The sequence below is a fragment of the Sander lucioperca genome, chromosome 9 (genome assembly GCF_008315115.2).
Source record: "Sander lucioperca isolate FBNREF2018 chromosome 9, SLUC_FBN_1.2, whole genome shotgun sequence".
NCBI lineage: Eukaryota > Metazoa > Chordata > Actinopteri > Perciformes > Percidae > Sander > Sander lucioperca.
In genome coordinates, this window is record NC_050181.1 from 29,987,108 (window position 1) to 30,004,026 (window position 16,919).

Here is a 16,919-nt window from a genome sequence, read left to right on the forward strand (position 1 = left end):
TCAGATTTCACATGAACAACGGTTAAAGTTACTCAGGCTACCGAAGAATACCATAATTCCTCCGTTCGATTAATTTAATTAAATTTTATTTATAGTATCAAATCATAACAAGAGTTATCTCAAGACACTTTACAGATAGAGTAGGTCTAGACCACACTCTATAGTTTATAAAGACCCAACAATTCCAGTAATTCCCCTAAGAGCAAGTGGCGAGGAAAAACGTCGTTTTAGGGAGAAACCTCAGACAGACCCAGGCTCTTGGTAGGCGGTGTCTGGCGGTGCCGGTTGGGGTTGTGATGAACACTGGCAATAATAGTCACAAAAAAGATAATGGAACTATGACTAGAAATAGCCCCCAAGTGCTTAGGCCTAGCTTAGCTTCCATCCTTAACAAACAGCCATGTATATCAGCTTTTCCAGTCTCTCCACTGCTGGCTGTTCCACTTTAACGGGAGAGAGGAGCAAGAGGGGTTAGGATGGTGACCGGCCTCTGACGAGCTGTTACCACCACCATCTTTAGCCAGAGAGGACATTATTTCTTCAGCTTCTTCTTGCGTTGTCACCCCGGCGGGAGGTGTGCTAACTGAGCTTGGAGGAGGTGAATCGGCCGTGCTATTAACGTCATCGCTACACAGTTTCTTAGTAAAACCAAAATTTATTAAACTGCCTTTTTGCCATGGCTATATGATGCTAACTGCAGAATGGATTTCAAGGACTTTGTGCGCCGATTAATGGCCTCCAACATTTATATTTTTTCTACAAGTCTTTGAGTTAACATGTACTAAACATGAGTTGAATTTGCACCAGAGCCGCCACGCCTTGATGCTCATGACAAGAATAGCATACAGTTATCTTTATTGAAGTAAATTAGGTTTAAATTGCCGTCATGCATGAATGAATGATATTTTTGCAATTTTACACATACATACACATAATAATCCACGATGATCACATTACACAAAACTGAAATTGCACATCATAAATGGCACACTGTTAATATTTTAGAGACCCACCCCCCAAAATTTCACAAATCACGTTTTCAGGGGAGCCTATGTCTTATTAAAGGACAATTCCGAACCTAGGATCTAGGGGTTCTGTCGCTCTCTGGGACATGTTTTTATGCTAATCGAATGAGTTTGGAGCTTGAAAGACGCTAGCGCGGACCGCTGATTAGCTTACAACGCTAGTGTTCGGGGCACCGGGAACGTAAAAACAAATCACTATTTATACCACTAAAAAGGCTCAAAATATCACCAAACTTCAACAGTAGCATAATGAGGGTCCCAAAATGTTAACCGAAGCATTGAGAACTTTGTAACTTTTGTACGTCTTGAGCTCTTTTCAGGTCGGAGATAAAGGGAATAAGCTGGTCTATAATATAGTCTTCTGAAGCCTCCCAGAGTGTACCCCTTTCACACCCTGCTGTGACTCATTCACCTCAAAAAAATAAAGTGATTTGGGAGTGCAGGAATTGCTAACAGTGATCCTCTACTAGTAATGAAGAGTTCAACCTCCACTGTTTAAAGTTAAGGTTAGTTTGCTTGCGGAAGTAGAGATCAATGGAGGTCGCAGAAAAATGAGATTTAGCTGCGGGTAATGTATGTCTCCATGGGTCTGTAAGCCCAAGTTGTTTGGCAAAAGCATACATGGTCCTGGCTGATTTAGTTGAAGTAGATGCTTTACCCAATGATCTGTCCAGTACAGGGTCTTGGGTCTGGAAAGACAAAAGAAAAGAAGGATTTTTTTATCAGTGAGTAAGTGAGTGTTTTAAAATAAATTCCTATGGTCCCAACTGAAAAGGAGTAGGCCTTTTTCTTCTCTTTTCTCGTGTCCATGAATGTAGCTTCTGGAATAGTCACAAAGTTCCATTTGAAGATAAAACAAAATTAAATAAATAAATGAACACAAAGTTTAGGCGCTACAGTTTAACCCAAAACTTACTTTAACCCTTAATAGCTAAGGTTAGCTAGCTGCTAACAAGTGTTGACGCTTGTGTAGTACGACAGATTGGTTGGGTCTCGTTCGGTGGTCCCTGATCATCCTTTTCACATGTTTGTTTCTCCTCTTCTCCCTGCAGACTACTGTGCCAGTAAGTTTGCAGCAGTAGGTTTCGCAGAGTCGGTGGGTCTGGAGCTGCTGGCAACTGGGAAAGATGGCGTCAAGACCACCATTGTGTGTCCGTACTTCATCAACACCGGAATGTTCAATGGATGTCAAACTAAGTAAGTTGACTGTTTCTCATTTCAACAGACCTGCAAGTGGTGTCTGTTTATATTATTAATGCTCAAAGGACAAAGCACAAGTCTCAATAAGCTATGCTATCATGTCTTATTCAAATTTTTGGTCATATTGTACTGGGGTGGAGGCAGAAATCTCAGAATATCTAATAAAAGCCAAACTATCTGCATGGAGAGATCCCAGTGTAGTACAGGTGTAACCGTGCACAGTAGTCGTGGTTCGGTTCATACCCCGGTTTAGGGGTAAGGTTGGATGATAATAATAATAATAATAATAATAATAATAATAATAATAATACATTTTATTTGTAACGCACTTTATATTTAAACAAATCTCAAAGTTACATTAAATATGGAGAAGTGCTAGGACGAAAAATTAAAAGAAAATGAAATACACAAAAGGACAAGGAAAGGGGTTAATAATCAGCCAAAAGCTCTGCTAAAAAGGTGGGTCTTAAGGCCGCGTTTAAAAGCATCCACAGTCTGAGGTGTCCTCAGGTGGTCAGGGAGAGCATGCCACAGCCTGTATCATATTTTAAAATGGAGTGATTTGAGGATGGGGGGTGATGTGGTCGTGTTTGCGCACACTCATTAGGATCCTGTAGGATTCCAGTTCTTATCGATTCTTGATTCTGATCCTTTGAGGGTCAGGGTGAAAACAGATCACATGCCAAATTCACAGAAGTGTGTGTGTGTGTGTGTGTGTGTGTGTCTTTGCTGGATATACCAAGTTAACTTTTCCTTCACTTGCCTGGAGCACGACGTATAGCTGACAGGAACTGTTATGTTGAAAAAGGTTGAGGAAAAAAAAAAGGCACTACCATTACGCTGGCTCTTCTGTGTCTACCCTCAATAATTAAAGCCCAGCTTAAATTCCCTCAGAGCATTTAACTAAGAGGAAACTCAATAAAAAGCCATTTTGCCGACACTAGATATCAAACAAAAGCCAGACAGGCACTATATCGTATTAAGTTGCTCACAAAATACCCCCGCGAATCAAATCCATACTTCAACGTTAACCGGCAAGCCACTAAGCCTGTTTGGAAATGAACGCCTTTGCTGAAGTGTTAAAGTCATTAACGATGATAATGAAAAGACGAGACGGCACTGCCGCCTTTAAACGCTGACAGTGGCGATATCAACGTGTATCATTGACGAAAAGGACAAGTCTAAAATCTAATAAAACTGTCTTTATTTGCATTGCCTTCCACCTTTTCTTCCGCCCCCTCTGCCTCTCTCTGTGTGCGCGCACACACACACACACACACACACACACACACACACACACACAGACACGCACGCACTCCCTCACATACATTCCGGAGCCGGCTGACTCCATCTCTGTAAGTCCATCTCTCTACTCTGTCCAGTTCTGGTGGTTGATTAACGCCATAAACCAGGCAAATGTCTGCCAACTCAACATTTCAATATTTTGTGATTTAATTCTGAATCTGCAACGTTCTCTGTCAGGTAAATGTAGTACAATGCTTTCCTCTGAAGTAGAAGTACACTGCAAGTCAGTTGTAGCCTGGTTGCATATGAAGTGCTTTGGGGTCCTTCTGTAAGTAATTTTGGAGTTATTAAATAACATAATGTAATAATAATCTTTTTTCTTTTGTCATTCACTGTAACGGTAACCCGGCGAAATGACACAGGTTCCAACATATGTCGGGCCATATACATTCAGCCAACTTTCCAAAAAAGTTAAATCCATTTAGTTAAATAATTGTCCAGACATTGCTTCATGAGCACTGTTACTGCATCTGTTCTTCCCTCCGAGACGCTGCACGGAGACAGACACAGGCAGGGTGTTAACTTCATACTAGTCTATATCCTCCGGATTTCACTCATTTAGGCCGGATAGCTGTTGCCTTGGCCTTCCTTTGTGTTGTAATTCTAAACTCCAGTGGATCTATGAGGACAATGGTTAGCTGCTCCTCAGATCTCTGCAGGGTAAACCCAGACAGCTAGCTAGACTATCTGTCCAATCTGAGTTTTCTGTTGCACGACTAAAACTTTTTTTGAACATACACGTTCCACCAAAACAAGTTCCTTCCTGAGGCTATTTTGGAGCGGCACCGCTGCTTTTCCTGGTGCTTAGCACCGCCCAAGACGGTTGTGATTGGTTTAAAGTAATGCCAATAAACCAGAGCACCTTTTTCTCCCATCCCAGAATGCTGTGTGGACTAGCCAGACCCGCAGTGCCGCAGAGGAGGAAGGTCAGGCAAAGCGAGACTTAACTTCATACATGAAATGGTGGTCCATATAAAAAACATAGGAGTTGAAACGCTGAAGAACATTCATTGCGTCTTGAAGAAAACATAGCACTGGGTTGAGAATGATTGTGACTATGCGTGTAGTGAACGTGAGTGAGAGAGAGCGGCTTCTGGCTGCGCTGACAGCAAACAGCTGTTGGTGATCGGAGCGGAGTAGAAACATTGTGCTCCATGGCGCACGGCTGACTCGTGTGCTCGCAGCTCTTAACCGTCTTCCCCATACTGCCTGAACAAAACAAAATGTAATGCTTTGTGCAGCGCTGTCCAGTCCAAAAAATGTGTAGTTGTTGAGGAACAGATAAGCAGAACCAAAATTTTTATTTTGGAAACACTTTCTATAAAAAACAGTGCAACGAGAGCAGTCGCTTACTGTAACTGCTCTTCTGTCCAGCCAGGATGTTTTGGATAGGGTGGTTGTCATTAGCCATTATGCCCCTCCACCACATTTCTTAATGAGTCCAGTCTCCTGCCCAACACAGAACTGGCCTTTTTGACCAGCTTGTCCAGTCATCTGCTGTTTTTAAAGCAGTTACACACCGGGCCGATAATCGGCCTTTGGACAGTCTGGCGAGGTCGGTGACTCGAGTCTGTTCGGTGTGTTCCGTGCCTTCGTCCGTTGGAGGAGCTACCGGCCTTCATTTTCGCCGACCTGACATGCCCAGTCGGAGACAGGGCAGTCGGGACTCACCCGGAAATGGCAAGCGGGATGAGCGTGACTAAGCCTCTCAAAATCTGACAAAAATCTTTTAAACTGACCTTTGTCGATCTGAAATGAAGACCGATTCAGCAACTGCATGGCCTATTTCTCGCTTAAAATGTTTTCAGAAACACGTTTCGGTGAACTATTTTAGTACAATATGAGATCGTAATCTGAATGAGTCGCGTTTGAAAAATTCAAAATCCGGAAGCAGCAGCCAGATCTATGTGACGCGGTCACATTTTTGTTTGTGGTTTTCATTTTTTGGGTGACAATACAGATTAGCGCCGCCTTCTGTTATGGAGATGTATTGCGTCTCGCCGCTTTGGTGTGTTCCGAGGCACTTTTTTGACCAACTCGGGGAGACTGATCAGTCCAATTGCCTTTTCTGCCAACGGTCGGCCATCTGGTTGGTGTGTAACTGCCTTGAGTCTGTCAACAAACTGCAGCATAAAACGGGGTACTCCCCACCACAGTCTGATTAAAAACGTGCAGCAAGTGCACTGCAGACAACGATCTGAGCCTCCTGAGGAAGAAGAGGTGGCTCTACCCCTCCTTATACAGAGCATCTGTATTTGCGGACCAGTCAAGCTTGCTGTCCAGGATCACACCCTGGTACTTACATAGGCCTTGGTGGTGTTCAGGAGGAGGCAGTTGTTATCGCTCCAGTCACAGAAGGCCTCCACAAGGTTTCTATACTCCTCCTCTTGTCCACTTTGCACACACGCCACAATATCTGAATACTTCTGAAGTGTCCTTCCTAACATCTGGGCCTTTCCTGTCTTCTGTGGGATCGTAGGCTTTCCAAAAGCTTTGTAATCCGGCCTGGAACTGTTGTTAATTCCACAATACACGATAATTCCAGAACGATAAACACAAATGAACGGTTATTTATTCATCTATTCGTATGAAAAAGCCATCTTGACTTCTTGAATTCAGTGGGCTGAGTGGGTTGACCAATCAGAGGCTGTCCATCTGACTATCCTCTTCTTCTTTGGTGTTTTACAGTAGCAGCAACCGCAAGGGTGCAGATGCTGCCAGTTTCCTGACTGTTACTTTGCTGCTACATATCTTAAATGAGCCGGAATAATGATACAATAGCCTTAATTTAATAAATAATGCGTAGATTCTCATTTACGCTTTTGGACACTATTGTAGGAGGTGTTTTAAGATGGCACAACTAACATTTTGGATTAAAGCGTATGGAATTTTCTGGGGGAAAATCTAAAATGTTTCCTCTGATTGCCAAGACTTGGGAAAACAATGTTTAAAAACAATTTAGTTTTTCTTTTGTCTTTATAGTCAACAATTCATACAGCCATGTGACATCCCTGCAGCATACATAACCTGATAGCCCAGGTTCTCCTGAAATAGATGATGTCTATAACTTGATTGTGCATTACAGGGTTGAGATTATACAAGCATTATTACACAAGGCGAACCAAAGATTGGAAAAAAATCTTCTTCGGAGAGTTAATGTGAGCACATCATTTTATTTCAAACATGTCTTTGTGTGATTAACAAAAAAATATTTTTCCATTTTTTTTATTTATTTATTTTTTTTACAATATATACAACTTAAAACATGAACACATCCCGCCCTTTCGTCATCAACACACCCACCCAGACAAAAATCAAGAAAAGATGACACAGTGACTACAATAATCAAAACCATTCAACGTAATAGTATCAAAATAGACAATAAACCAAATAAAAATATAAATGACAACACCATAAGCCCATCATACATGTCTCTCCCCAGCACAAAGCTTCTAAGGATCCCCAACATGTCTTTTTTGTTTGTTATTACAGTTGTTGGTATGTTGAAAACAAGAAGCTTAAACCGTCAGCCGTGTCTTTCAGTCCTCTACTCTAGCCAGTGTAATCACACTACAGATCGCATCATACCATGAAGACTTGTCCTCTGTTATAAACATATACATATATTTGTCAGGGTAGAGGCGTACTCATTAATGTAGCTGTTTAACGCTGTTCATCTGCACATGCAAACTCACACTCTCTCTCCAGTAAGGTCTGTGTTTTCTATTGCATGTGAAGAAGGTGGCGGTGCACTGACAGCGTAGATAAACACTTGTGAAATCACCCTGGGTCCACGAGACCCGTGCCAGCAATCATGCTAGAAAAAATAGCATCTGCAGTAAAAGGCATCCAAAGACGTCTATTTTTCACCCTCTGCTAAACTCTGTGAGTAACCCTCACCAGACAGCCCTTTGATTCTGAGCCATGAATTCATGTCAAAGTTAGCACTTTTCTCACCAGGCATAAGTCAAATCCCCAAACTGTGACGTATAGTGAACGTGACCAGTGAATGCACCGTGACAGACTGCTGTTGGACTCAAGAGCCCAACATTGAGCTTCAGGCAGCCATACGTGTATTTACAGACATATCCACATCCATTAGTATAATGTTCAAGTCATCACTTGGCTATATCAAAATAGTGTAATTTATATAGTAGCCCCCCATCTCTGTGTTGATGATGCAGCCGTTTATCATAATGCATATTACTTTGCGGTATTTGTTTCCTTTTGAACTTCCTATTTTAATTATGGAAAACACTTTGCAACTTTGTTTTGAAAAGTGCTGGATACATAAAGTGCATTATTAAGGATTGTTATAGTATTATAGTGTATTCACACACAGTTGTGGTTGGGCCTATTGGCACCCTGTAGTCACCAGTGGAATTATTTCTACTGAGAGTTGTTCAGCCAGCCGCTCTAATCGCCTCTCAGACGATGCCATAAACTATAATGATGAAACGTCTTTGATCACAAAGTCAATAATGCTCTCTTTGATCGCTCTGATGGCTTTAAATGATTGGCTATTATCGCCTCAGGCTACCTCTGCTCGGCTTAAATGAACCAATCACACAATTATTTTCTCCGCTCTGATCTCACTGGCCTCCTATTTATTTCTTTTCTCTTGTCTTTTTCTTTTTGTATAAAACTAGTACAGTGCCCGTTCAAAATGTGCCTGTTTGGAACAAACTGATTGCTTGACCTGTGGTATTTCTGCCTGTGGCTTTCTCCAGAACCTTTTTACCTCAAAATTACTTACAGAAGGACCCCAAAGCACTTAATATGTAACCCTGCTGTATAGCCTACTACTGACTTACAGTGTACTTCTAGATCAGCGAAAGACATTGTACTACTACATTTAGCTGTAGTAGCTACCTATTTTACACAGTGTAACTGCCCATACAGAAAGCCACTAAGCAGTGCTAGCTGGTTGTGACAGGCAGTGCTCTGACTGCTGTGAGATTGACTGACCTGTCATGGCAGAGGAGTAAAGAGGAGGTGTGAGAATCATACTTTGTGTGAAGGTTTATGTGAAATTGTTCACCGTCCGTCGGCGTCTGCCCAAGGCATTCAGCTGATTGTCTGTTCGGCATAAGTCAGTTAGTCCACAAGAAGAAAAACGGTAAGCAAACAAACGACATACAGAAGTCTTTTTTTTTTTTTTTATCTTCATCTGATCAATTCAATACTCAGAGCTGGCAAAAAATGACGTTTGAATGTTCCTTTACTGTAAAACTGAGTGTACATCTCTCTCTCTCTCTCTCTCTCTCTCTCTCTCTCTCTCTCTCTCTCTCTCTCTCTCTCTCTCTCTCTCTCTCTCTCTCTCTCTCTCTCTCTCTCTGCACTGTGTGGTTGGTGCTTAACTGACAACTGAGCCCCCTAGCAAGCTAGCTAGCTAACTAGCCAGCCGACCGGCTTACTAAAGTAGGAAAATGTAACAACTTAATTTCTCATTCACACGCTCTTGGCACAGTGTTTTCGCCAGATGAGTGACCATAGCCTCTGTGCTGCCACTGCTGGTTCAGGCAAACACCGTTTTCTTGTAGGTGCCATAGCAACAGTTTGTTTTTTGTTTTTTTATTTAAATGACAAATACATTACCGCCACCTGCTGGCATGGAGAGTTATTTCCTGTCATGCAGGTGCAGAATGTAAGTGGTACTTGGCCGGAGGCTGTAATCTCTGCGGTGTGTTCCAGTGCAATTTTTCGGCCAAAACAAAGGCGACGAGGGCCGACAAGAGGTGACGCAACAGTCGGCCTTCGTTGCCACTAGTTCTTGGCCGTCGGCTTGGTGTGTCAGGGCCTTTATTTGTAATGACAGCCCTGACAGCTAGGGACCTCCAAGGGACAAAACTGGAACCAAGATGAATAGAAAATGAAACGTTATGGGTGCCCAGATAGCTCAGTTGGTAGAGCAGGAGCCCATATATAGAGGTTTACTCCTCCTTTTACAACATACAGAACAAACAAATACAATTGAACGAGAACAAAAACCCTCAAACACGGAGGAATCGCGGAATCTACACATGAAAATGGAATTCTGTTATACACGTGGAATCGCACGGAATTTGCATATATTTTGTTGACATATAAACGATTTTTCTTTTTTACTTCTCATTTTTCAGTTTGAAACAAGCGGAGAAAGGTCTCAACAACAAGCAGAGACAGGTCTCTACCTAAACAGTGGCCAAATGGCGCAGCCTGTTGCCTAGTAACCAGACGTCATCACGTTCACATTGAGTTTGTTGCGAGGGAAAAAATGCCGAAGCGAGTGGTGCCTCCCGATAAGACAACAGTGGCAAAAAAAATTAAGAAACTCTGAATGAACTGCTAAATACCGGGCTGAACAATACCCCAACGACTACTATGAATCTGGACAACGACTGTTTTGTAAGTTTTGTCAACATACTGTTGACTGGACCCGCAAAGACACATGTAACGACCATTTGAAATCAAAAGCTCATCTCAAGAACAAAGCTAAATCTACAGCAGGAAAATCCCTCCAGGTTACCATGGAGGCAACGACCAAATCAATAGATGCAAGGCGTGAGTTTGTGGAAGATTTTGTTGCAATGTGTGCTGAAGCTGAGGATACGTCCGTTTCTTGTTAAACATTGCAAGCAGGGAGGCGCACTCCCAGAAAACGCCAGCAGCCTCAGGCAGACCCACCTGCCCCGGGTCTTTGACCAGCACATGCAAAAAGTGCTGCAAGAGATCCATGGAAAGACAATCTTCGTTGTTGTCGACTAAACCTCTGACAAGATGGATGCTCACGATAGGTGAGCATCCAAAGCTTTTATTTAGGTCATTTTGAATTGTGAGTTTGTGTCACTGAGTTTTTAAAGGGCAATACTGCTTAGAAGTGAAAAGAAAACAAGCAAATCCAAAAAATCCAAAAGGGCTAAAAATAAATCCGAAAACACAGAATTTGAAAAAAAATCAAACGGATTTCATAGGGCCCTACACATGCCGGCTGAAGTATAAATGCCAGGCCAGTTACATAGGCTACGGCGAAAGCTCTGCATGGAGCCTCCACAGAAGCATAAAACGGCCTTAATGCACAAGCTTCAGTTTTTTTTTTTTTTTTTTTTTTTTTTTTTTCATTCTTCCTGCTGGTTCCTCAGGTCTGTATCCACTTTTGTCTTTATAAAGGCGCAGTTTTTCGGTTTGACAGCTGAAAACCTGGGTTCTTTACAGTGTTGGTAGTGAATATCCCCACATAGCAGCTTTTAGGCATTTTTCTGTTGTTTGCTAGCAGACGTTATTGACGAGGAGGAACCTTCACACAATACAAGTCAATGTAGAGCAGTAAGTTGTTTTACCCTCGGTGGACTAGCAACATGACTAACTCAGGTCTTTTTATATAAAGATCTTAGTGCATCCACATGATACAAGCCTTCTGTGACCACGCGGAATTTGAGAAAAGGCATAGCCCTCAGAACTACAGAGCTTTTCAGCCTCTTTCAGCTCATTGTTTTGGTTTTACAGCCCACATGTGTAGTGTTTCGGTCAAGTCTCACTGCTTTCACCACACTGGTTTCCGGCAGCATCAGTGGAAAACGCTTTAAATAGCCACTGTACACTACCTGCTCAGCAGACAGACAAAGTCAGAGTCTAGCTGGTAAACGTAAGGGAGCATTTAGCAGCTAAAGGGACAGATGTTTCCCTCAGGAGTTGTTAGAGACCAAAAACAGCTACAAGAGAAAGAAGTGTTAAAGATTAGTGACCTGCTGTTTGATGTATGATGTATGAATTGTCTATTTCCTCCTACTTGTGTGTCATACAAAACACAAACTTTATCTAGCTCTAACAACTTATAAGCCTGAGGTCTCTGTTGTGACACGTAAACTGGTAGACATTGGAATAAGAGTGACTATTTTTTTACACACACACACACACACACACACACACACACACACACACACACACACACACACAAATATGCAGGGTCATTGTGGTACACTTCCAGATGTCCTGGGGTTAGGTTTTCAAGGTGTTTTGAGACTTGTGTCGATCCCTTTTTCTGTCTCCGTGCCTTCATCCATCCAACAGCCCCCTGAAGGCACCACAACACATGCTTTACACCAGCACCAAACTCCTGACCTGTCACTTTCTACTTTCCACATCTGTACTCTGTACAATCTTTGACATTGGTCCAGTATTAAGCGAGATCGCTGCAGTCGGCAGCGGTGAAACAAGCTACAATGTAAGTGTTAATTGGACAATTGTCCAGCTTGTATTTACCTTCACAAAAGTGCTGTTTTGCCACTGACAGGCTCAGATTATTATTCTAAGTGTCTGACAACATTATGGAAAGGATCCCTTCAGAGATAGACCTTTAAAACCTCTTTGAGACCTTTCTGTTTAACCAGAAACAGCTCTGAGGTCACTAGCGCTAAACACACCAGACTCCGTTTAAAAAAGCAATACTTTTAGTGTCTATAGAGCCAACATATTTTCTCATGTAAATCGGTAAACTATGTGTTTTATTTCAACCAAAACTAGAGTTGTAATGGTTGGAAAAGTGGAAAGACGACCCAAAACGGCTTTTCTTAGTTTTATGTTAAGTATATTTTACGATGCTAAAATTACTGTTGATTTACATGTAGTCTGGTGGGTTTAGTGAACGCAATTTCGCGGATGTTTTTATGTTTACAAAAAGGATCTTACTCTTTAACAAAACCTACTTAGAAATCCTTTCCATAATGTTGTCAGACACTTAGAATATTAATCTGAGCCTGTCAGTGGCAAAACGAGCACTTTTGTGAAAGTAAATACAAGCTGCACAATTGCCCTGTTAACTTACATTGTAGCTTGTTTCGCCACTGCCGATTGCAGCGATCTTGCTTAATACTGGACCAATTTCAAAGATTGTTGTTCCCATCAGTCACTTAGACACAAAAACATAGGAAATAGGAAGGGGAACGATCGTTACCCTTTAATGCCCGCTCCTGCAGTGTGTGTGTTGTGTGTTTAACTCCGCCTGCACCTGAAAACATTCTGACCAGTCATACACGCCCGGCCCAAAAAACGGTCTGAGGGGCCCTATCTTGCACCCGGTGCAGTGCGGTGCAAAGCCCCACGTCGTTTAAATAGAAAATGCACCTGTGGCCATCTGTCTGCCCATGCCTTACAGGGAGGTGTGTTCAGGTACATTCTTGGCATATTGCTATCTTGAGGCAGTGGAAAGTGATTGCGCCATTGACCAACAAAAATCTGGTCTAAAGTCAATAGCATTTTCATTGTTTTTCATAGTAAAATGCGCCTAGGCTCGTGAACAGCGCGTGCACACTATGCTTGTTACACACACAGGAAAGTGCAGCAGCACACAAACATGCAAAAGATTACAAGTAAAAATCTGCCGTCATAATAGCAATGCGCCAAGGTACAAACGTGCCTGGCTTTTAAAGGGAATGGGAGATGACATTCTGATTGGTTTATTGCATGTTACGCCAAAAACACACCTATGAATTAATGAAGACACTAAGTACAACCCATAAGTACAACCCCAAATAGGGCCCTTAGCCCCTATATTTAATAGAGCTCAACAGTGACCCTCTTTCTGAACGTCTCTGGTTCCTGTCGCCATCTGGCAAAATTGCACCAAATTTGACACAGCACGTCACTGGGCAATGCACCCGCCAAGTGTGAAGACAGAGACAGAGACACACACACACACACACACATACATACATACATACATACACACATACATACACACACACATACATACACATACATACACACATATATATATACACACACACACACTTCGTGCTTTATAGTTAAGTGGTTACATCTGCATCCTGTGTACCTCAACTTCTACATATTGTTAAGAAATGACATTTTAAAGGGAAATTCCAAGCCACAGGTCGTCTCTCGCAGGGCAAACGGGGAACACAACAGTTGTAGGTGAGTGGTTCAGTGCTGTTAGCAGTTGTAGTTTTTTCTCTGAATCTTTTTTCTTGTGTTCTTCAGGTGGCCAAGACTGATGCCAATCCTGGATCCAGACTATGTAGCCAAGAAGATCATCCATGCTGTGCTCACAGACCAGGTCTTCCTGCTGATGCCCAAGAGCATGTACCTCATCACTGCTCTCAAGAAGTTAGTGTCTACCTTCTCTGTTCTCTTCCACAGAACCTCTCTCTACAGATTAGTTCATATCCCCTGAGTCAATAGTGCCGGCCTTTTAGAACTACAGTAAAATATGTCCATTTCTATTTTTAAGCCTTTATGTTCTACTGCCTGTTATTTTGAATAGGCCATGCTTACACTAATGGATAAATATCAATCACCACTTTTGTCAGACTCTAAAAGCTTTATGTCCCCACAGAAACACAGTTACACAGACATGGCCAAAAACTCTGCTCGCTCTCAGCAGGTTAATATTGGGTTTCAAAAAGAGCCAAATGTTGTCATTCACTGATCTGTATGTTTTTGATTTCAGATCTGTTATCTAAAGTTTCTGGATCACAGGTCATAATCACTACCACTACAACAGCCAGAGCCCAGGCCATTTAACGTTGGGACTTAAAAAATGGAATTAATTCCATCCATTGTTATTGCTGTGTTTCTGTCCTACATGGATTTTTCCTGAATACCTATTCTTCACATTCCTATGTTGACATAACAACAGAATAACCTTTAGAAAACCAAAAAGATGGGTTTTTGGTGTTGTTTTACACCAAACACCCCCCTTTATTTGCCAGGAGCAGCACCGATTTGGATTAATGTGCATCGGGACAATGAATGGGACACAGAAACTAATTTGAAGGGTGCGTGCGTGCGTTTGTTCATGGCCTCCTCGATGGTTTTGGTAATCCATGGTTTGTGGCTGTGGAATGATTAAACTGTAGTTCTGGGTACAGTTGATTTATTGTTTTACCAATGAATCTACCACAGACTGAGTGAATCCATGGATGTCATCAGTGACGTCAACAGTGTTGTCCTGAAACCTGCTGCAGACTGAGTCGTGTAGTGCAGACTGTAGGGCGGCCTCTGATTGGCTTGACCATTACCTTACCTCACATGTCACTGGGCGTATGGCGTCATAGTTTGGTTACATATTTTGACCTCAGCAAGATGGCCGCATGGTCGCTCTTACCGAACACAGGTTACGATTCGGCTTTATAGGCCTTTTTGAATATCGTATAGTTTGGAGCCTCAGTAATGTTGATAAATGTCAATGTAGTGAGTTCCTGGGACCAACAGGTGGGTATTTAAGTTAGGGCCGAAAAGAGTGACATCCGGCGGCATTTCCAGCGGCACCGGAGCAATGAAAGAAGGGAAACGTCGTGGATGTAGACTACAGGGCTCTTAACTTACCTTTGTTACCATTCTCAGTGCTGGAATCAGCTATAGTCGGTTGGTTGATTAAAGTTGGCCTGAACAATCTGGATTTGCACACAGGCACCTTGGATTAATGAGTAAATAATCTGACTGGCAGCTTCATATTGAGCTGCAAAGATCGATCGATTAGTTGTCAACTGTTAGATAAATGACCAACTCTGATAAACGATTAGTCAGTTTGTCATTTTTTATGAAAAAAGTCAAACTTGTGTGATGTCAGCCTGTTAAATGTGAATATTTTCTAGTTTCTTCACTCCTCTGTGACAGTAAAGTGAATTTATTTGAGTTGTGGACAAAACAAGACATTTGAGGATGTCATCTTGGGCTTTGGGAAAACACTGATGGACATGTTTCACCATTTTCTGACATTTTAGAGACCAACCATCTAATCCATTCATGCAGAAAAGAATCCACACATTAATCCACGATGACAATAATCGTTAGTTGCAGCTCTAGTTTCATACGTCACTGCAACTGCCTGTTGCTTTGCTAGTGTCGGAGAGTTGTGATAGTGGTAATATAATTAGTACTTGATCGATGTTACTGATAGTTGTGCCATAGTAACAGTATAGGACTGACTGGTATGTTCTTGTGTAATAGCCTTGCTCGGCTGTGAGTCACATGAAGGGTCAGAGGTCAGCCTGACTACAGCAGGTGCTCTGAAGCATTTGGCCTTCAGGTTGTAAATCTTGTTCATAGCTTTGGTATTTGTGTCCCATTAATATAATGGGAAATATCTGAATGGACTCTTTAGATCACTCATTGGAGAAATGCCTAGCAATTGGTGCTGCCAAAGTGTATCAGTAGAAAGTGTTGTGACGAGTCTCAATCAGGTGGGCTGTTCATTTCCCAGCTGCTGTTCTGACAGCATGTCAATAACCATGTGTTGAGAATAGGTTTAGCTGGAGTTCATTGAGTTAGTTGATAAATCCAGCAGCCGACTGCTGGAGGAGACGTTCACACTTCAGTATAATCGCTACTGTCTGGAGCTAATGGAGCAATTCTTCTGTCTGCATTCAGAATGCAATTTCCAATAATTTTTTGGCTACTGTAAAGTAGTAACATCTTTTATGGTTTTTAAATATTAAATTTTCAACCAGCAACATTTTTAACCATCACTTACTTGTATGTTTGAAAGTTTGAACAGTCTTCTGCAGTCTCCTCAGGCCAGGCGGAAACCAAAATCCTCTAGAGGCTGTATATGTTATATAAATTAATTTTCAGAAAAACTAGCACAAGCGATATCAGTGGCAAAAGATAGAAGGTCTGACAGAGACACTGTATGTTGATGCACTGCCTGCAGCTGTGAAAGCAGCAGAAGTAGATTAATGTGTTGTATATTTGTTCCCTGCCCTCATCCTGTCCCTCCATCATCCTCTTTAGCGTTGTGCAGTGGAAGCAGGCCTCCCTCCTTGGCTCTTACCTGGGATCATCAGTCCAAGTAGACTGCCACACTAACACCAGTCTGCACTACAAACTGCACTAGCACACATTCAACATGACATTTGTTGTCACTGTAGAACACCATTGGGGCAAGCTTTTTCTTTGGCCTCAGGCAGTTTAGTGTGCATTCAGTCAAATCCACTCTCACTGTTACCCAGAGACACTAACTAAACCTGTTTGTAATGTCATCAAAAGACAGACGGTGCTGAGAAACTGACTGTTTGCTCGAGTTTGTTTCTGCAGGTTCCTGATGATGATTTTCAGAGCGTTTAAAGCTTGCATATTCAGAGTGTGTTCTATGTGTATGTAGAGTAGCTCCAGGTCATATCATCAGGACTCGGCACACAGCTTGTACATGTTTTGATGAAATATAAATGTTATTTTTTATATCCAATATCAATTGAGTCACTTTGACTAAATAAAGACTTAGGCACTACAAAGCCTTGTCGGTCAATTGGCCCTGCAAATGCAGATATTGAAAGTGTTTAATAAAGATTGTTGATTTTGTCATGAAGCTGAATTATGTGTGTTTTATAATTAAGCCAAAAATCACAAAAGAAGGGTGTAGAACAACCAAGTCCCACTCCAGACACTAAATAT

The 16,919-nt window shown here is 42.0% G+C and overlaps 1 protein-coding gene and 1 long non-coding RNA gene across 6 annotated transcripts in view; both read left to right on the forward strand.

Moving 5' to 3' along the window:
• The window catches only part of LOC116040786 (epidermal retinol dehydrogenase 2-like), a 92,319-nt gene that overhangs the window by 45,995 nt on the left and 29,405 nt on the right, over positions 1–16,919 (forward strand). For 3 of the 5 annotated variants that reach the window (XM_036005340.1, XM_031286456.2, XM_031286432.2), the window contains 3 exons: positions 2,078–2,222; positions 13,506–13,631; positions 16,260–16,826. In XM_036005340.1, the coding sequence (XP_035861233.1) occupies positions 2,078–2,222; positions 13,506–13,631; positions 16,260–16,362 (374 nt within the window). In that variant the 3' untranslated portion in view covers positions 16,363–16,826. Of the gene's footprint in view, positions 1–2,077; positions 2,223–13,505; positions 13,632–13,974; positions 14,213–16,259; positions 16,827–16,919 lie in introns of those variants that run through there. The other 2 variants (XM_036005341.1, XM_031286448.2) reach the window with 2 other exon arrangements.
• Positions 2,779–5,562, forward strand: LOC118495892. Its single transcript, XR_004898341.1, has 3 exons — positions 2,779–2,838; positions 4,871–4,874; positions 5,551–5,562. It is a non-coding gene; the product is annotated as an uncharacterized LOC118495892 (long non-coding RNA).